Here is a 22,277-nt window from a genome sequence, read left to right as displayed (position 1 = left end):
TTTCTGGGAATTTTTTTCCGGAAAATTAACAACTCTACAAATTTCTTTTATTTTCTGGTATATAACCTACTTCTGTTTTAATTTATTAATTTACTGCTCATTTAATTTTTTTAACTGCCTAATGTAATATTTTCGTGTTTCTATACAGACGAGAGTAAATAAAAATGTGGACATACCCCGCAACCGCGGCGTAGGAAGCTACTGGTTGGGCCGCCGCAGCCGCCGCCGCGTAACTCCTGGCAGCCGCCGCTGTGTAGGCGGCGCTAGCCGCGTAAGTAGCCTGAGGGAAAAGTCCATACGGTTCAATGACGTCACTTCCGCTAACGCTTACGTTAGCATTATGTTGATTCGGCCTTACCGGTAATTGGTAACGTTCCGCTCCAGCGTAAGCTAGGAAGGGGTCTTGATATACCCCGCTGCGCGCGAAACAAACATCCGTTGTTAGTCGGGGATCAAAGGTAGCGTAATGATTGATACGTACGGTGTATATCCGTGTAGCGCCGTGGCTGCGGCTGCCGCTGTGAGAGGCGAAGGGTGGCGGGCGAAGGCCGTCGCGAACGCCCCCCTCGCCCTGCCCCTCTGGATGGCCACGCCCCTCAACGCTGCTACTGGTAGCGACACGTACACTGCAAAAATACATCGCATTAATTAAGCGCATCATCAACGGGCATTCGCTAACGCCGCCAGACTTCTAAATAAACATTTGTAGAGGATTCTAACCGGCACGCCATTAGAGGAAGATTTTTAAACATCCCGAATCTTACCAGATGGCGCCAGCTGTCTGAAACGTAGGAAATTATCTAAAAATCGCGAAACAATATTTTATTTTAAGCTTGTGTTTATAGTTTCTTTATACAGGGTTACCTCAGTTTTTTTTTCAGATTTTAATTCTCTGACTTTTACAAATAATAATAATAATAATAATCAGCTAGGCTAATAATACCCGAGGCACCACCTTAGGCCTAAGTCATCTAGAGACGTGTAATGCCTTTAAACAGGTGACCGGGTTTTCCCTGACTATCTCCGGAGATTTTTCCTGACTTATTTTATAATAAAATCTAGTATTTTTAAGCTATATTTTAGTAAAGGTTTCCTATATTAAATTCCCTGATTTTTAGCCTAATTTTCAAAATTCATTTACTTTAAGACCCATATTCAAATTCCCTGACTTTTCCCTGGCCATTTCCGGACATTTTCCCTGACTTATTTTATAGTAAAATCTAGTATTTTTTTAAGCTACATTTTAGTAAAGGTTTCTATATAAAATTCCCTGATCTTCAGACTAAATTTCAAAATTAATTGACTTCTAGACCCATATTCAAATTCCCCGACTTTTCCAAGTACTGTGGCAACATATCTTAAAATAGTTTTTTTTGTAATAAATCTGTAAGTATATATTCCTTTCCCACCAAAAAAGTTTAAGGTGGCGCCATCTAGAATAAATAAAAGCGTTAAAATAGAACCTCTACTAAATGGGTCTGGCGACGCGACGTCGTAATGAAATTAAACATCTGGCAACATACCGTTGGGTATTGTTGGTGTCTTTTTCGTCTGAACTCTGGCTGTGGCGTTGTTAACCTGCGACCCGTTTTCAAGTCGTCATTTGAAGAGGGGGGAAAGGAATAGGGGAAAACGAAACGAAATTAAGTTGAAATAGTGCGCCACAAAGAGACTTAATCGAGCTCCGGTACTTTTCCGGAGGGAATATTTCCGTTAAGATGATCGGCGTTATCCCAAGTACCGAAGGATGGAGACTAATATCCATTTCTAGTATGGCGGAGGCGATGAAAAATTCATCCGGTAAAACAACAGAGCTCGATCTTCCGATACATCATGCATTCGGGACGGACAAAAAAAAATGATGACGAAGCGGGTTACCGTGGTAACGAGAACCCGCCTCGCCAAAATAACGAAAGATATGGAAAAAATAAAGTAATACAAATCGATATGGCCCGAGCTCGGGTTTTCTCCCTGCCATCGTTTCATCATTTCATCCTTAATTGCGAAGCGGTTGATCGTAGCGTTTAAAACGTCTTAATATTTAAGATACCTCTCTATCAAGATGGAGAAGGGAAAAAAACCGACCTACAGTCCTAAAGATCAAATGAGAAAAATACCGTTTGATTTCGCTACATTTTTTAAATTAAAGATAAATTTACGTTCTCGAGTGAGGGTTCCGACATTCGTACAAATCCCACTCTGGAGAAAAATGATTTTTAAATCTTGAAATCCACTTGAAAATCGCGAAATCTGGTCAAAAATCACTTGCAAAATCTCAAAATCAGGCTAAATAACCAGAAAACAACACGGAAATTGCGCTCTGAAATCTCAAAATCAGTTTCTTATTTCTGAAATGACTATGAGATTCAAAATTCCGTACTATTTTTTTTTAAATGTCGGACCACTCGAGACTTTTAACCTTTCATCAGTTAATTTTAGAAAACGTTACAAAAATGAAATAAAACTAAAAATCAATTGTAAGCGTTAATTTCAAATTTAAATATCGAATTAAACGGTATTTTGCTCGCTAAATTGACGGACCAGCTCCCGATGAAATTCATCCAGCCACTTTTCAATTTAAAATAATTTATTTTTTCAATTTTAATTATTTCGGATATGATAAAAATAAGACAATTTAATTAATATAATGAGAGTCGGGAAAATTAAATTGAACAGGAAAATGCAAAATGTAATAACAGTTAGAGAAACTAGTAAGTTGTATAAAACTAATTTACACGCGTAAATGGGCTGGATATTTCGGTCGGGTTTTGGCTAATCCGCCGGTCGGTTTAGAAACTAGCAAACTTTCGGGGAGGTCTGAGAGGTACTTTCCGACAGAAACCCGTTGTGACTTTTAATTTTTACACCCGCCGCTCGGGAAATTGAAAATTTTCGTTTAAAAAGGCAGACTTAACTCGACGTTGTTTCTCCGGAAGACTTAAGTCCTTCTGTCGCGAAAACACGAAACTGGAGAATTCGCTTCTAATCCTAGCTTTTGACGACGTTAAAACTCTTCCATCTCGACACCACTTTACCCGCTTTAACTGTCAACGTTGCGCGTCCAACGCGAGCTTCTACTATTCGGAGAGACGGAGTTTATTAACCGTGACCGGTGGTCAAGTTGGGTGAGTTGTTTAAAATGTCGTCGTCAAAACACGAAGTATAAGAGCCAAGGACGTTAACCCTAATTCGACGCCGAAATAATTTCCCAGAACAAAACCAATCTCTCTAAAATTAAATCCCTACGCTAATCTAAAATGAACTGGCGCCTACTAACCAAAAAAAATGTGTCCCGAGTTCTAAATTGAACGCGGGATAGTCAAAATTATCTCTCAAAGTTCATACGACTATTGGCAAACTGATTTCCCAATGGTATTTCCCGGATATTTCTAGGTGCAAGATAACCTCAATTAAAACTAAAAGAGACAGAGTTACTCATTTCATGATTGAAATTTAAATTAAATTGGTTCGATATTATAATATATAAAAGAAGTAATTAAGTAAAAAATCTTTAATAAGAAAAACTTATCGATGTAAATTTGTATTCATTAGGGCAAACTTTCTGAACCTTCGTAAAATTATTTAATTTCCCTGATTTTTACTAAAAAAATGTCAATTTCCCTGACTTTTCGGTCAACAATCTAATGCCCTGATATTTTCAGGTCTGTATGAGCCATGCCTCTGGAAAACGGCGTAAAGTTTCAGCCCGATAGCATTTTTCATCGAAAGGCAAAAATGCAAAAGTCTTCACCTATTTCACCACACATTTAGTTGTCAAGTGTTAATGTAGATGGCGCTATTCTTTCTACGCGGTCTTGTTTGTTTTAAACTTGGGTTTCGTTTCGATTCTCCTAAATTCCCCCCGTACCATCCATTATTGTTCGACACTCTCCGGAAAGCACCTTTCAACCGTAATTACCAATATTTAAAATGAAAGACTTAATTTTAATTCAAATTAATTTAATATTTCATTTTAAGTATTGCGAAGATTAATAAACACTTATAAAACAATAATTAAAATAAGACTAGTAATATTGAAAAAAAAAAACAAAAAAAAAACGTAAAAAATAATGGAAGGAAAGAATGTTTTTACGAAGGATAAATATATATATAGATATTGAATATATTGCAATGCATACAAAGTGCTCTTTTTTAAACAATTCAGCAGGAGAAATGTCAATCCAAAAACTGTGATTATTTTATACTTGGAAAACAAAATTGTTTAACCAAAAAAAAAATTCGAGATATAATAGAATATGGAATCCAAAAGAATATTTTCTCTCTCCAATAAAAATACTTTCATATGGAAAATAAATAAATATAAATTTTGCACACTGAACTCGTGCTACAGGCAAATAAAAAGACAGACCGTGTGGCAGATTATTTCTTAGTTTTGATTAATTTAAATTAGAATCAAATTAATTTACGTCAACCGAAAAAAAGCTAAAAAAATTAATCGACTACTTTTTAAATTTAGTTTTCGATTGAATTAACTGAAACAAACTACGTGAAATTAATAGAGAAAAAAAAACTGCAAAACTATCCTACGACACTACCAAAATAGGTTCTTTTTTGAATATAAATTCTCGTTGATTCTAAAATGACTAAGCATAGCAACATTAAAAGAAAAAACGGACTTGCAAAGTTTTCTTTTAATTGCATCACGATTTGTGTAAGAAATATTAAAAAAGTAGGGTAGAGAAAAACAGAGTTCTACTATTGGTTAATGAAAAGATTGAGAAAGCCGTTCAAAATAAAATTTTGTTCGAAAGTTTCGTTAAAAGAAAAATGGAATAGAAAAGATGTGTAAAAAGATTTCAACACAAAATAAAAAGAGAGAAGGGTAAAATGTATGGCCGCAAATAAGCTATGAACAGGAGAGAATCTCTCGTTTCGTTAGAAATTTTGTTTCTTTCAATTAAGAGGATGAAAAAATGCGTAATAGTTAAATTTCTTTAACCATTATAATATTACTGACTAAGAGTTGGAATAACACAAAGCTGACGCATACCACAATGTGAACGAAACTACGGGGTATCAAAGAGATAGACAAATTATATTTCATAGCCAATTCAACACCAGCCTATATAGATGCATTTAGTTGTCTTCGAAAATTCCTTCCAATAAAAACGAAAATATGTCACTACCAAATGCCACAATTCTTTCAGCCCAAGTGGTTTTTTTTGGAAAAGAAATGAAAAGTAACGCAAAAAATATTTGTAAATAACACGGAAAATTAAAATACCTTCGAATAGTTAATACGGATAATTATTTTAAGAAGGAAATAAATGATATTATCTATGATAAAGGGGGGAAATACAGAGCGTTATTAACTACCATTGTATATAAATATAATTATCATAATAACGTAAAAGAAGGATAATTAATTGATATGATGTATATATAATATATAGAAAATCACCAACGTACTACGATGGCTTAAATTCCAATCCAAGGCCTGATTGCTCTCAAATTTATAGACGGTATTAAAACGGCCGATGAGGAAGGTTTTTGCATCTTTTTATAGAAAAACATGGCGTTCTTTCAAAATGAATAAAATAAAACCAAAAGTGTGTGTGTGTGGTGTGTGATATATATATGAAAATTTACGGAAATATTTAAAAAAAAATGGTAAAACAAAAAAAAAACAAAACGAAGAAATTGACGATTTCAAATTAACAAGCGCCTCCTATTAAAGCCTTTTGAAACCAAGCCGTGGTCTCAAAAAATCGTCAATAGAAGGCTCTCATTAATTTCAATAAAATTCGTCTAGGGATAAGCCCCGTTAGGAGGTTTAAAAAAACCAACTAAATCTAAGAAAGGTGTTTGTGAATGTAGTATATGAGAATGTAAAGGTATTTCGGGTTTCGGAAAAATACCCTACATTAAAATAATAAAAATCATAAAAAAGGAGAAAAATAAGAACTAAATGAAAAAACACGGTAATGTGTGGTATTGTAGTTTAAAAAAAACACGACGGGGGATAGACATTTCTCTGCTGCGATTAAAAAAATATATTTTCTTTTTAATAAAAAAAAGAGGGGAAAAAATACATATTAGCAAGTCGAAGTTTCGCTGCTTTTAATTTTTTTTAAACTTCCTGAAAACATTAAAAGGATTAAAAGAGGATCAGTAGAGACGGGGAAAAAGAGATATAGAATAGTTTTAGAAAAGGCAGATAGAAAAGGAAGGGTGTATAGTTAACGGATCGAAAATGGGGGAGGAAGTACTGGATTTTGGAAGAAAATAAATAACTTTTTGGTATTACAAAAAATAAAATAAAAAGAATGAAAAAATGGTAATAATAATAATAAAAAATGGTAATAAATGACAAGGTCTCATGCACCTCTATTTTGCGTCCCTCAACCACTGTGCCGTTCAACTGTTCTCGTGCGCGCTCTGCATCCGAGCTATTTGCGAAAGTTACAAAACCGAATCCCTGCATGCAATGAGAACAAACAGATAGAAAACACATGCAATATAAATCTCTGACGGTTCAATTCAATTTTTGTTTCGCTCAACAGTAAAAACACTTTTTATCTCATTTGTTTTTTTTTGAAAATTCTTATCAGAAATCGGACGATCGAATCCCGCCCTAGGAACCACTTTTATTAAATTTCCGACTTTTCGTTGAAAATGCCCAAAATATAAATTCAAGCTTAATTAAATATTTAATATTCGAATAGGATACTCGTTACTGAGCGGGTTTCGATCACCCATATTATATACATGGTCATGAAAATTAAAACTATATATATATACATATATATATATATATTGATCAGAATAATGCCTGCTGCCACAAAAGCTTGACTTTTTTCTAGTAAAAAATGAGACTACGGAAGAGGAATATGTACACGAGTCACATCAGAAGCAAAAAATTAAAATGAATCAGGACAAAGAAGCCGCCCAACGTGGAGCCAAAAGGAAAATCAGTGTTATTTCAAGCTCTATTTCAATGTATAATTATTTCCCCCGAATTCTTGTCAATTCGGAGAAATTAACTAATAATAAAAAAACAACAACAGTGAATTAATGATTATACCACTTGCCCCAACATATATAGGTAACAAAAAAAATGGTTCTCTATTAAAAAAAAACAGTGTTTACTGGCATGATCAACCCATCCATCCATTTTAGGAATTGCGGAGGAACCGTGAGTAGAAGAATACGCGCCAAAATGTAATCGATATAGGCCAAAACGCCTGTATAAGCGTTCCACACGCGATACAGCGGTGTACAGGGAGAAGCGAGCCACCAGACGTTTGGTCTACTTATACTTTGGCGCTAATTCTCCGACTCATTGTCTACAAATATGACGGGAAATTGTGGTTTCTACGATAATATACCATACTCGTAAAGCGTTGAATTGTTTGGGGTTATTGAAGCCAGCCATTATAAGGTATAAATTTCAAGCAAGATAGGCAATCCTTTCACTTTTGACTTTGGGTAATAGTGTGTTTCTGTTTCAGTACAAATACAATGGAAATATAGAAATAAACAAAAAAATTCAACAGGTGGCCCATAGGGTGATATTTTGTAAATATATTAAAAACGACAGATTTTTCAAACATTTGTAGCAGCAGCCAATTTCATCGACCAATTGTACACAAATTTGCCAAATAATTGTTTTAAACATTTTGTTCAAGGGCCTATCGCCTAAAAATTGGTATATCTATTTTGCGTTTTTGTTTTAAAACACAAGTATTCAAATTGTGTCGCGAAAAACTACCCTTAAAAAATAAGGCACTCCTTTTTAAATTTCTCTTACGTATTAAAATTTCTCAATAATAGATTGAAACATTTTGTTCTTGGTTTGTTTAGCCTATCTATTTGTTTTTTTTTTACGTGTGAGACTGGAGTTCAAAACTTTTGTCGAGATGGAGACCTATATTCAGCCCCCGACATGCAGCAAAAAAGGGTTATTTCAGATTCCTTCTTTTACGCTCCAATATTATAACAAGGAGGCCATTTTACACTATTTTACCGCAGTTAAGAAAATGTACTCCTTCGGTGTTAATAAAGAGTTTGACAGATTTAAAAAATACGCTCCTGGATTCAAAAAAGGCGGCTGTGCACAAAAGGTTTGGGAATTAAAGGGGATTTTGGGGAAATTTACCTCCGTTTAAATCATCTTCAATTCAGTTTATCTAAGTTTTATTAAAATCGTGGCTACAGTATTTTAGCGATGAGATATAACCATACATATATAATGCACCATAAGTATATTAGTTAGTTGAAACAAATTAATGAAAGCTCGGCTGTCCAAGGCAAAACATAGTAAACGACCATTTTTAAAATTTGGAGTTAGAAGTAAATTAAAGTACAAACATTTCAATAAAATATCTAAATTTGAAAAAATTTCGTTTACTAAGTTTTGCAACGACCACAATACAAAACCTCAGTAAAAATTGACTACGGCGAAGATTCGGAACCGACACACTTACGGAAAATTACGATAGACTTATGTTATTACGTTAGAGGGTCTAGCTTTCATCGTATAAATCCCCGGACCAAGCGGATGCGATAAATTAGAATATTCAGCGAAGGTAACAGCGTGGATCCTAATGTTCCCCTCAAAAATGACGAGTCACTGAGCAACCAAGAAAGAGATGTTCTTATTTTGAATATAAATTGAAAAATTAGCACGACCCTTTTCAGATTCTGAACGTACAGCCGGAGCCAGCCCAATATGCTTCCCTCTTACCTGCTTGCTACCTTCGAAAATTCGCCTTTATCCCATTTCGAATAAGCAAAATTAATTGGTATTTTTTACCCAAAATCTCGCTACACGCGATAGTCAGCTGTTCAAAGATTAATCTATTTTCTGTCTTTAGTAATATCAATGTTTTTATTTATACTAAACAAGAATCCGTACCTCTATTTGGAAAGCTTATCCTGCCGTATCGCGTATGGTAAGATTACTCTGACGGCTTTGGCCCCGCCTACGAGATAAAAAATCCCCTCTGCGCGCGCTCCCCTCTCACGTTGTTGTTTGTTCAGTTAACATAGTGACGTCAAAAAAACCGTCAGCCACATCGAGACGTAAATCTGCCGCGATAAGCATTCCAAGTACAGGTATGGATTCCTGAGCAGAGGGATAATGACTCTTGATCGATTAAATCATGATAAAGTTTGCACTCTTGATCGATTAAATCATGATTAAGTTTGCACTCTTGATCGATTCAATCATGATTAAGTTTGCACTCTTGATCGATTCAATCATGATTAAGTTTGCACTCTTGATCGATTCAATCATGATTAAGATGATTAAATGGATTCAATCATGATTAAGATGATTAAATGGATTCAATCATGATTAAGATGATTAAATGGATTCAATCATGATTAAGATGATTAAATGGATTCAATCATGATTAAGATGATTAAATGGATTCAATCATGATTAAGATGATTAAATGGATTCAATCATGATTAAGATGATTAAATCATGACTAAAATGATTAAATCATGACTAAAATGATTAAATCATGACTAAAATGATTAAATCATGACTAAGATGATTAAATCACGACTAAGATGATTAAATCATGACTAAGATGATTAAATCACGACTAAGATGATTAAATCACGACTAAGATGATTAAATCACGACTAAGATGATTAAATCACGACTAAGATGATTAGAAGCAACGCTAAAAACATCTCATTCTCCCTAATTAAAGACATTCTGGGTAGTATATTAGCTTCTAAAACATTTTATTAAAAAAGCAACCGATATATAATTCCAAAATGCTAAATCAATGGTTAAACCTAGATTTGTAAGTAAGCCGATCCCACTACCTAGATTAACAGAAATATACCAGAAATTCCATACTATAAACCTCAAGACAAAACCTAGTAAAAACCAATTTTAAAAATTTCGAGTTAGTAATAAATAGGTGTTTCCATAAAATAAAACCATAAAAAATTAAAAGTATAATATGTTTTTCTCCGCGTCACGAGCTTAAGATTATTAATACTTTATTGGCACGCGCATTTCGCACTTGGATTTCAAATTCCCAAATCTTTATTGACTCGAGAGTGCGCCCTCTATCTTCAATAACTCTAGCTAGTGACGTAGAGAAAACAATTACACCTTAAGCTTCCCAATAATATTAAATTGCACTCGCATTACCATAAGAAGTAATAAAAAAAATTATTATTTATAATTTACAAAAATGGCGAAAATTTATTATTCTAGATTCATCGCTGAAACACTATTTAGCAGACGGTAAAAAAACAGCCATATATTAATGACAATAATTTAATTTAATGAATAAATTCGAATTAAACGGAGGTAGGTGACGTCAAGGGGAAGGGGTGGGAAGGGAGTAGTGAAACCTGATTAGGCTTAGAAAGAGCGAAAATTAATTCCATTTGATAAAAAAACTCTAGACAACTATAACAAAATAAGAGATAGTTTCCAAGCGTTTGTTTGGTTTCGGTTCGAATATAAAAAGATATAATCCTTTTACCCAAAGCGTTTCTGATTCGAATATCATGCCGACCATGCGACAACAATGCCTAAGTGGAGATGTCATTTTTTCCAAAAAAAAATATATAAAATCAATCGTATAGTAAAAGACGACTAACGCCGAAATTTTACTAGTACGACAAAAAACCAAAACAGAAAAACTGTGCTCAAGTTATACTTCTTTGCTTCGTAAAAATTTTGCTTTAAACAAATCATTTGGACCTAATCGCGTGATTATTTTTAGAAAGTATACAATTATATATAAATACATTGCTTTATTTTGAAAGGGAATTGAAAAACCTCGAACGTATTAATCGAGAGGTTGCCAAAAACGGAAAACAATAGATATCTACTACCATTCACTTATAAGCAAATTCCATTCACAGTGATTTGATTTGTTACAATAAAAAGTACACTTAAACGATTAGAAAGAATATATATAGCAATATATAGTTTGTTTATGATTCCAATCAATTCGTTTCGGGAAATGTTTTCGTTTACTGGCGGATTGATCATTGCGGGTCGGTTGAAGAGAGGTGTGAGGAGAAACAAAGCCAGGGAGCAATTGGTGTTAAATAAAAGAGGTTTTATTTTGGGGGTTTTAATCGCCATATTTGGATTCTTTTAAATAAACTGGGATTTTTCAGGTGGTTTAAAGGAAGAATTGGAAAAGGAATTTTTTTTTAACCTTAGAAATAATTTAGTACTTTTGATACACGATTTTAATTAGTCGCGGTGTTTTTATTTCAAATACATATTTCTACCAAGTCTCACATCGTATAGAAACCAGATGTATTTTATAGTACACATTTTAGTCGAGAGAAATTTGCATATTCGGCTCGTTAATCAAATAATTCGGAAACGTTAGGCGTCCGGCATAGTTTCTCTAAATTCGGAACGGCACCTCGCGGCGAGAATTCGGTCACCTAGACGGCGCTGCGGAGTCTCGCGGATGACTACATTCCAGACATTGCGGGAAAGACGCCAATTTGGGTCGAGTTCGTACGTATACGTTTCCCTTCTAAACTAGGACTTATTAAATTTGAAAATTAAATTATTTTCTAATTGCATGAAAGTTTGTAAAATTCTTTGTCGTAGTTACGTGGCAAAGTCTAGCGGAAAATGACATCTGGTTTCTACTCTCGCGCCATTTGAATATACGTTACGCTGAAAGAAATTAAGTTAAGGCGATTCGTAGTAAAACAGACTGAATTAGGCGACCCATACTCAAAAATAGCTTTCTTTTAAATCGAGGTAGATCAAAAAAAATCGCTGCCTTACAACGAAGGTCCTCATAATTTTGTTTTAATATATTTTTAAGCTTCTTTAAGGTATGTTTAAATGTTTATTGTTATAATTCTAGATATAAATTAAAAAAACTTAATTTTACTAAATTAATTTATAAAGTAATTTGGGAAAACTATTTTTTATATCTTGAATAATAATAATAATATTATGTTAAATACTTAAGTCTCAAGCAGCGAAATAATGTCAAGTAAATCGACTGACTTACGCAAATAAATGTTTTGAGATACCTGGTTTTGGAAGTAAAGTAGCGATTAAGAGAAAAAAAAATCAAAGCTGTAAGCTACACGGAAGAATAATCCTCGGGGCTCGTATAACGTAACTCCGATATGGGATAATAACCGAAGGCGTCTCGGAGTCATAAATGCCCACTATATAATAGCGTTAGTTAGAGTTGTAGTCGTAAAAAATACACCAAGATTAGGTCTTATTAAACGAGGTCCCGAGGCAAAGGAACAATTTCAGGGTTCAAACCCGAAGATGACGGGACCGTGGGTTCAGCTCCCAAAACTGTCGTCTTAAGAAGCCCTCCGGGGTACGAGTAAAGGGTTCCTCCCAGTCGCTGGTCCTGATTAAATTGCCAGTACTTTTTCGATCATAACCGAAAAGGTGGTGGCCATCGGGGGGCGTTGAAGGAGAAGGCATTGTCAGCCGGCCTGATCGTACAACGGGAGACGGGTAGTCTAAGACAACACCGAAGTAAACGTGCCCATCGTGGCAGCCGATCCCCGGGGAGTCCCCCCCTTAACGATTCTCTCCAATTCTATTTCCAATGACGTTATTTTTCTTCTATTATCTACGCTGAGAGGAGTTGAGAAGTACTCGTGATTTAATCTCTCGCGAAAATTGGATTTTTCTTCTCCGGTACGTTGTACGAAGAAAGAATTTTTGACAATGGGTCGCCACTCCCGCTGCAAGCTCCCTTTTTTACAGTCTGTTTTCCTTTCTCTTATATATACATAAGAACCACATTTTCGACCGAGGAAAAGTTCTCCACTCTTCTCCTTCGACTCAATCGTGCCTCGGAGAAATTAATTGAAATGGTCGGGCGTGGTCGGCGCTGACGGAGAGCCCGACCAATCGTCCCCTCTTATTCACTAAATGCCCACAAAAATTCGCCTCGAAAGATGGAAATTTCTAAATCATTTTCGATTTTTAAGTTTGAGAAATTATCCGCGAAAGAATTGAAAATTTAGGCCGAGATTTTTCCAGCCACTAATTTTGATCGAAAATACTCGAATTTATATTGATTGAGTGATAGGCGACCAGGGATTCGAACTTATTAACGAAGAAAAAGTTTTTCTTTGGGAAGTAATTATATGTATAGACGAAAACGTAATTCCCACGGACGTTTTTCTTAGAGAATTTAATCAATTTTTCGAAAGAGTGCCAAAAAGACTGAGTGATGGCTGACAAGGGAAGGATATCGCCTTCAACATTGTTCAAAAATAATTATTAATGGCGAGAAAAACCAACTAGAAAGTGTTATTTTCACGAACGTTAAATTTAACTTCTATATGTCTTGCCCGGAAATATTTTCCAAGAAAGAAACGCCAGTTTATGTTTTAAGTTGGTTGACATCAAACGGAGACAAAATACGCGGACTGCTAACCTTTGACTCGACTGTCAGTTTACCCTTATTTCCACAAAGGGGTAAAAAGCGGGTCGGGGCTTAATCATTTATACATTAACGTGGTAGTTTTTTCCCCCCAATTTCTCTCGTCCAAAAGAATTTTTAAAGTAAACTTGAAAGATCGAAAAAAAGTGGGGATTTTGAAAAACTTCCTAAAAATAGTCAGTCAAAAGATTTTCGGTTTCCCTTTGAAGAAAGCTACAGTTTAAAAGAAGAATCCTCGATCGCCGTCAACAGAAAAAAATATCGATTTTATTTTTTTAAGTTTCGAGTATTTTCGGTTCATTTTCCGCCTTCTAGTTAATGGATTAAAATATACATTTAACGAGATGGAAATTTCCGAACCAGCCAATCAGAAACGAGCGCTCCGTATTATGTTGCTAAAAAAATTACAGCTACCATAAGTAACATAATAAGAGTAAGTATGACTCGGGGTCAATATTATATTACAGGGTTAGACGCCTCAGCACCCGCTGCCGTCGGAAGGGGACAATTCGGAAATTGTCTCCCCCCCCGCCCGTAAAACGTGCAGCGTAAAGGCGCTCGTCCAACGAAATTTGTACACCACACTGCGTTAGCGTGTTTAAAGGCTAGCCGCGTTCTCCTCGTGTTTGTTGCTCCTAGATCAACACTATAGGAGAAATATATATAAGGGCCTGATATAAGAGTTTTTTAATGGTGGTTACACTCTGGATTTAGCCGGTTAAATCTGAGGTTTAATCCGGTTAAAACCGAGGTTTTACCTAGTTAAATTTTCATTTTTGGTAAAAGCCAGTTTTTTGCCACCCCTGTTATATTGCGTCCTTTCTTTCAAAGTGACTCTAATAAATATAAAACTAGCGCCATTGCGTGGCGACTTTGTGAACTATACTCCCAATAATGTAATATCACCCCTAGCTACAGACCAAGGCTTAGGGAATTTTACCACGCTTTCAACTGAAAACTAACGCTTAGTAAAACTTCCTTTGTTTCGAATTTGAGATCTTTACTAACAAAAACCTAAATTTTCCGATTATAATCGGTTTGGCTGAATACAAATTTAGCTTACTAATTGAAATCGAAATGGGCTAAGCAATTTCCCGATTATGGTGCTGTTAATCCTTATACTTATGGTTATTACGTTACTTACGGTGCGAGAAACTGAATTCCTATTGGTCGGTTCGTAGCGAAGATTTAAAAAAAAATACGGTACAAACCGTATACATATTTTTGAAAATTAATGATTAATAAATAAATTATCTTTACCATTAACGGGAAATATTTCTAATTGGCCAGTTATTCGGGTACTTTTCATCTAAATTACCCTTATCATAAAAAATTTTTGAAGGAAATTCTCTAAATGGCTTATTTCGAGCAGAAATAAGCTAGTCAACGAAATAAACATCACTCTTTTTTTTAGAGAATCTACTCCCATAGCGTACAAAATCTTCACTTTTTGCGCCTCTTCGAATAGACAAGGGCTAGTCGCATTTCAGACTAATATTCATTCGAGAACGTCAAATGAAATGAAAGAAATAAATCCTGTCTTTTCTAAGTGTAGCGAAGCTGCTAATGGGATCAGCAACGGGCCAAAAATTCTAAAAAGGATTAGCGAGTTTCATCTCTCGCGGTGCTTTAAATTATCTTCTACGACGTTCTTCGGATGAAAAAGTGGGCCGAAATTGGGCGCGTAAAATGCGATTCGCTATCCCCATCGAGACACTCAGCCCTCCAAAATAAGTTACGAACAAATTTATATGCCTATATATTTGCTAAATCAATTACTAGGCGCTAATAAATCTAAGGAAAGAGGGCTTATACCCGAAATCGAAAGAGACGTTTTGCTAACGAACAAAAATTAGTTTAAGTCACCACCCTAGGCCCAAGTCATTTAGCGACTATTTAAAGGCCTAGGCTTTCTTCCGCCTGACACCCTTTAAGTTTACTTCCAGCCAAACAAATACCCTGGTGGTAGGCCAACCGCGGAACACGTTGGCCTACCACCAGGGTATTTGTTTTAAAGGAAAGTAAATTTAAAGGATGACCGGAAGAAGAATACCTAGGCCTTTAATGACAGGTGGCTGGGTTACAAAGCGTAGGAGGGTGGTGGCCAGCCCTTCATGCCACGCGAGCCAACAGCTCCCTCTGAACTTACTATTACCGTTAACCTCAACAAGTTTTGATTCTAATTTAAGGCGGATTTATCTCGGGTATAAACGATCTTTTCCAGTAAGCCTTCAGTTTTGGAATGAAGTATGCCTGAAAATCAATGTAATTCGTTTTTTTCGAATGGAAAGACGCTCTGACCTTTGAGCCTCGCTCGTTAAAGATAATTTCTACGTCAAGGATTGGTCCGAATTGCTGCAAAATGAGAATATACAATTAGAAAATTCATTTTAAAAGTTAATAAAACTGTCGAAATAAAATCGGGGAGATATTTTTAGGCCTAATATATTCCTTGGTTGTCTATTTTTGGATTTTTTAAACCAAACCAATTTGATTTAAATCAGTTTTTTATTGGCTTTAGCGTTTCTAGTCTTTTTCTCTTGGTAATAATAATTTTAATGCGGCGGTGAATTAAAAAAAAAATCAAAGACTCTTCATAAATTTAATTACCAATTAAAAACTACATTTAATTTAAGTAAAATAGGTGATTTAATCCATCCTTAATAGGTATTACAGGGTTGCTACATGATTTATTTAGAAAATCATTTGATTTAAGTCTTGCGTGGGCTGATAATGAGTTAATTGAACTGATATGTAAATACTTACACCAAAAAGCTGTCTTAAGTCGGGATCCCTGAACCTGAAGGGGATGTTGCTAACGTGTAGTCTCTTGGGTTGTCCTCCTTTGGCCGCGTCGGCTCCGGCCACTGTAGCGACTGGCCCACCGACAACTCCCGTACTGCCCACTGAGACACTCGTCTGCGTGGCCGTTTGACCCGGTTGACCAGGGGGCAGCGCTCCTCCAGCCGCCGCCACCGCAGCTGCCACGCTCCCGCTGACCGGGACACTGACTGGCACCGTTGTCCCTACCACCATCGAGGGCACATCCGGGTCGAGATCCGTTTGCTGAGAAACCAAAAATAATACATTAAATTAATTAACGAGGAAAGATGGGCACGATCCGCTCATTTTAGAGCGGACATTAAGACATTATAATCAGCTAGGCTAATACCCAAGGCACCACCTTAGGCCTAAGTCATCATGCGACTTTTGAAGCCATTAATTCAGGTGGCCGGGTTACAATGCGTAGGAGGGTGGTGGCAAGCCCTGCATGCCACGCGTTCGAGCCAACAGCTCCCTACACTAACTATTACCGCTTTTGTAGGCAGGAGTAGGTATAACACGAAATTAATTAATGAGCATAGAAATCCCGAAATCCGACGTTAAATTTTGAAATTTAGAGAGAAATTAAGAAATCCTGAAATCCGACGAGAAATCCCGAAATCCGGGACAAACGTTAAGAAATCCAGCATGAAAAATTCTGAAAAAACCGTAGTCAATGACGTCAAAAACTAGGCGCGATAAAATTATCGTTCAAAATAAAATCCGCCGCGGGAACACGTAAATTTCATTTTAATATTAAATAAACTTAACTACGGTATTTCATCAAGTGAGTTACATTTTCGGAAAGCCCATGGATGATCAAATGAACAAGAAAAAATATAAAATAGTTAAGTTTCTATTCCGAAAATCTATTTGCAACTTACTCCTTAAACAGGGTTGCCACAAAATTTTCAGATTCAAATTCCCTGACTATTCCCTGTTTTCCCTGACCATTTTAAGAGATTTTCCCTGACTTATTAAGGGCAAAATTTTTCGTTTATATTTTACTTTTATCAGAAGTTAATAAATTTGGATGGACTTATATTTCAGTAAAAAGGTTATTGCAATGTTGAAAAAATTAGCTAAACATTCAAGGAAATAAATGATAATCGTGGAATTTGTCATACATCTAGAGTTAAATTACCTTCAAAAAGTGCCCAGATAAAATTAAATTCCCTGACTTTTCCCTGAATCTTTACAAATTCTTAAAATTCCCTGACATTTCCCTGACTTTTTAGACCCATTTTTAAATTCCCTGACTTTTCCCTGATTTCCCTGACGTGTGGCAACCCTGTTAAACGGATCCATCACTCACAACAGGGGGAGGCATAGGGGTAACATAAAATCCAGACTTGCAGTGTGCTTCAAAACCAGTTTTTTTGTGACCCCTATGCCTTCCCCTGTTGTGAGTGAGGGATGCCTTTAACCTAAATACATTCTAGGCTGAAGTGATGTCTTAGAAGCGTTCCGTTTTTTCTAGATGTGGTATTTATCTAGATGGCAATACTACCAGAGGATCGATATTTTAATTGATTTCAAAAATAGACGCGCAGTGTTACCAGGCGACCAAATTAAGTTGGGATAATTAAATCAAAGGGCCGTAATGACGCCAACGCGAAAACCTTCTACAAGTCGTTGAAAGGATTTTTCCCCTGTTAATATACAAGCTAAACTAAGACGACGCGCTTAATTAAATTCGATTGTTTCGGTTCGTTAGGGTCCCCTTAATATTAACAAAAAAAAAGGCCTTTTTATTGAGGATGGAGAAAAGCCCTCTAACAATTGAGTCCCCAAAGGAAAAAAGTGGGAGCGTTCTTCTAATAAACGAAGCAGTTAGTTTTTTTGAGAACTAACTTTGTTGTATATATTTCCGGCTAATCAACAGCGTACTACAAAAGAAGGGAATGATTATGAGCGGTCAGTGGCCGCGTTATTGAGTTTAAGAGCGCTGCAAAACGCCTACAGATAAAACCAATAAGTGATAGCTTTAATCAGTGCTTTTTGTAAGCCCAACAAAATTAACGTTTAGGAGGAACGTTTAGGATAAACAGTCTGTACAGAATGAAGCTACTTCTACGCTCCAGGGTGTTCCCTTTACGCGTTTACGAGGGTGGGCTTAGCCTATCTAGGCTTAATAAATGTACCGATTAAGGGCAATAATTTTCACGTTTTCCTATACGTCATTTACAGCGCTTAAACTCTCTAATAAAACGACTGAAACTTTTTTCATTCTAACAAAAAAAAGCGTTGATTTAGGCAAAAGAGGATTTCAAGTGTGAAAATATGCAAATTTTCGATGGATCTGAACCCCCTAGGAAATACCAAAGCCAAATTACGTTGCGTAATTTGGATAGCCATGGTTTAGAATTCCGTATACAAATGAATGAACGTTAATATATGGAAATCAACTTTCTTATTAAATTTGCTTTCAAAATAAGTTTGAAATTAATTTAGTTATTGACACAACAACCAAAGAACTTAAATCTGATTTAATATTTATATATTTTTTAAAATGTCGTCAGAAATTGAAAACGGCCTATTTCCATAACATTACACACTTCGAAAATTGGAATTTTGTTTTCCGAAATGGCATTAATATTTGCGTTAATGACAATAGTTGATTCTGAAATATAATATCGACAAATACATGTACAAAAGAGTTAATTTTATGGGCGCGCGCTCTTGATATATTAGTAGATTGTGGCTCGCGCGATTGTGCACGCGCGTTGAAAATGAAAAATAAAGCGCGTGCTCAAATACTTTAACCATACAACAGAAAGTAACCAAATCATGTGACCACCGATCTTTTTCGGAATCACCTATTGTTGACCTCACGACCTACAAGAATGCTCCTCCCCTTAAAAGCCAATCATATCGTACCAGTATCTCAATGGTTCCTCTCGTTACGTGGAAAACAAGTCGGCCCAGCCGAAATATTAGTTTCACATCGACGCAAAGTATCAAAGGTTAAATAGTTAAGCTACCTTCGATGTCTTACGACGTGCAATAATAATCCAATATAATTAATTTACAATATTACTATTATAACATATCGAAAGAAATTGTCTAATTCAAACTTCCCGCTACCCGCCAATTATAATCATATTCCGAAAAAAATTGTCCAATTCAAACTTCCCGCCACCCGCCAATTATAATCATATTCCGAAAAGAATTGTCTAATTCAAACTTCCCGCCGAACTAATCCTATTACATTTTTAATTCTTTTCCTTTTAATATTTTTTTATTAATTTCAAACTTCCCACCAGATATCCAACAAAGACTATATAACGATTCGCGAAGGGTTATTTCAAACCTCCCACAAAAATTTCAAACTTCCCGCCAAAGCTCGGCGTGTAGCTTGTAGCTCCATCTATCGTGTCGTCGCTTTCCACGCCGACGCCAAACAAACAAACACTTAACGACATTACGTCCATAGCAATATATATATTCGATGTGAAACTAAAAACTAGACCATGGTGCCCGTTGATTGTATAAGTATATACAGGAATCCATACCTCTACTTGGAATGCTTAACGCGGCAGATTTTCGTCTCGATGTGGCTGACGGTCTTTTTGACGTCACTATGTTAACTTAACAAACAACTAACAAGGAGACATACCGAAGTGTAACCCACCGATTTTGTTCAAACTCGAGGGATTGGTAGACCTTCGTGTATCATGAAAAATCCTAAAGGGAATTTATTCAATGGGCAACCGTTTTGCCATGGCAACGAAAAATGTTTTTGGCAACAACAAATGGAAATTTTCCCATTGAAAAATAACATGGGATTCTGACCGAATCCTAGGAACCCCCCTGTGAAAAATTTTAACAAATTTCTAAATTTCCAAAATGCCAAAAATAGAAAAAATAGATAAAAATTGACCAAAAAAACATCAAAATTGATCAACTTTTGATCAATTTGAGGTCAAAATCCCATGTTATTTTCAATGGGAAAATTTAATATTTTGTGTTGTCAAAAACATTTTTCGTTGCCATGGCAAAACGGTTGCCCATTGAATAAATTCCCTTTAGGGTTTTTCATGATACACGAAGGTCTACCAATCCCTCGAGTTTGAACAAAATCGGTGGGTTACACTTCGCGATGTCTCCTTGTAAGTGAGAGGATTGCGCGCGCAGAGGGGATTTGTTTCTCTCGTAGGGGGGCCAAAGCGGTCAGAGTGATCTTACCATACAGGATAAGCATTCCAAGTAGAGGTATGGATTCCTGGTATATATTAATGCATTCTAGATTACAATTAATATTAAGAAATAATAAACATTTCTGAAATTGAATACATCGTCTTCTTTGGAATGTGGAATTTTATACAGAGCTACCAAATACAAGGAATTACAGGATAAAAAGTTCAAATTTATAGGATAATAGAGCGTTCTATAAACAGACTATAGAGCTAGTTCATCAGGACTAACAACTTTGATATTCTTTGGTTTAAGAGAATTCGGCTTATGTCCATTGTCCTGTCTTTATATGAATATTTTAGAGACGTACCTTTTAGGAGTTGTAGGTGGGACCCTAGGTGTTGAAGTATGTTTGGGGTTAAGAATATTTTCATGATCTAAGTTTCTTCTTAAACCCGTGGATTTGGGACTATATTTTGCTTATTTGCCATCATACATTTATTACAAAAATCATTTAAAATAAGAAAAACGGCGTGGAAAGCCGGAAATTAATGAAGCTACTCCTAAAAGTCGACTGCTCTCAATTTCTTACAGGTTTTCCAGATAAATATTTTAAGCGGCCAAACCTTCACCTCCTCCGAACTCAAAAGGGGGAAAGCACACCACACCGATTTTATGGAACGCTCTATTATAGGACTAAATTACCAATTTTAAGGAGTTCTGTAGGGTTAAAATATAGAAATTACAAATCTGCGCTTTCATGATTTCAATTTTCGCGAGTCATTGTTTTACGATAAAAATTACAAATTAAATATATTGATCGTTGGTGTGTAAATCTTTTAAAATTTTATCAGTTGGGTTTTAGCCGAATATGTTAAAAATATGGGAAATATAAGATAAAAAATGGAAATATAGGATAAGAAATAGAATTATAGGATTTTATAGGACCATTTCGGAATTATAGGAAAATATACGAATGAAAGGATAGCTGGGAGCCTCGCATTACACTAGCGGCGTCAAGAATAAAAATGAGTTAGTTTTTTAATATATTTCCCATTAGCAATACGGAGGGCGCTTTTCCAATAAATCCATCCTTTGGCGGCAGGGGGAGAGGACGAACAAAGGCAAAAATATATCTCCCGTCGCGTTCTCCGAAACACAGGCGGGGCTACGATTGATAATAACAGTTTCGCCTTGATGCCAGCTTCTCCTCTAGCTTCGAAAGGCCGCCACAACGAGCGTCACTACAAATGGATCAGCGGAGTAAACAGAAACCTCGGAAATGCACCGTCCGTATTGCATTTTATTCATTATTCGCGAAACACCACGGGGGGGGGGGGTTATACTTTAAAGTAAACAATAGACTCGCAGCAAGAGGAGCCGGGTTCGATCCCAGCTTGTGGCCCTGGGTGAAAACTCAGAACCACTCCTTCCGCGTTGAGTTTGCAAGTTCTCTCCCCACTGGTTTAAGGGGTTTTCCCCCGAGTTCTTCGGTTTCCCCTTCCATAAAAACTTGTCGAGGTTAACGGCAATAGTTAGTGTAAGGAGCTGTTGGCTCGATCACGTGGCATGCAGGGCTTCCCACCACCCTCCTACGCATTGTAACCCGGCCACCTGAATTAATGGCTTCAAAAGTCGCTTGATGACTTAGGCCGAAGGTGGTGCCTTGGGTATTAGCCTAGCTGATTATTATTATTATTATTATTATTATTAAAATACTGACTAAATAGTGATCAAAACGTCACTAAAAATAAGCAGTGTATTTAAGTAAAACTCACAGCATTTGTAATAGTAACTTTCTTTTTCTTAAAAGTTAGTGTTTTCTTATATTTTCTTAAACATATTAGTAATTCAATTATAGGGGTAGAAATAGGATAATCGACCTTGTAGGGAAAATGTTATGATATATCTGAGTTA

The 22,277-nt window shown here is 35.9% G+C and overlaps 1 protein-coding gene across 3 annotated transcripts in view; it reads right to left on the bottom strand.

Annotated features, from left to right (window-relative positions):
- The window catches only part of Rbfox1 (RNA-binding Fox protein 1), a 211,923-nt gene that overhangs the window by 5,570 nt on the left and 184,076 nt on the right, over positions 1-22,277 (bottom strand). For all 3 annotated transcript variants that reach the window (XM_090156942.1, XM_090156943.1, XM_090156944.1), the window contains exons 3-9: positions 16,167-16,466; positions 15,702-15,755; positions 6,347-6,439; positions 1,524-1,578; positions 482-626; positions 359-416; positions 177-280 (exon numbers count right to left, since the gene is read on the bottom strand). In XM_090156942.1, the coding sequence (XP_090013068.1) occupies positions 177-280; positions 359-416; positions 482-626; positions 1,524-1,578; positions 6,347-6,439; positions 15,702-15,755; positions 16,167-16,466 (809 nt within the window). The remainder of the gene's footprint in view (positions 1-176; positions 281-358; positions 417-481; positions 627-1,523; positions 1,579-6,346; positions 6,440-15,701; positions 15,756-16,166; positions 16,467-22,277) is intronic.

Source organism: Leiobunum rupestre, chromosome 8 (genome assembly GCF_980474605.1).
Source record: "Leiobunum rupestre chromosome 8, qqLeiRupe1.1.hap1, whole genome shotgun sequence".
Lineage (NCBI taxonomy): Eukaryota > Metazoa > Arthropoda > Arachnida > Opiliones > Sclerosomatidae > Leiobunum > Leiobunum rupestre.
This window is presented reverse-complemented; position numbering and strand designations above follow the sequence as displayed.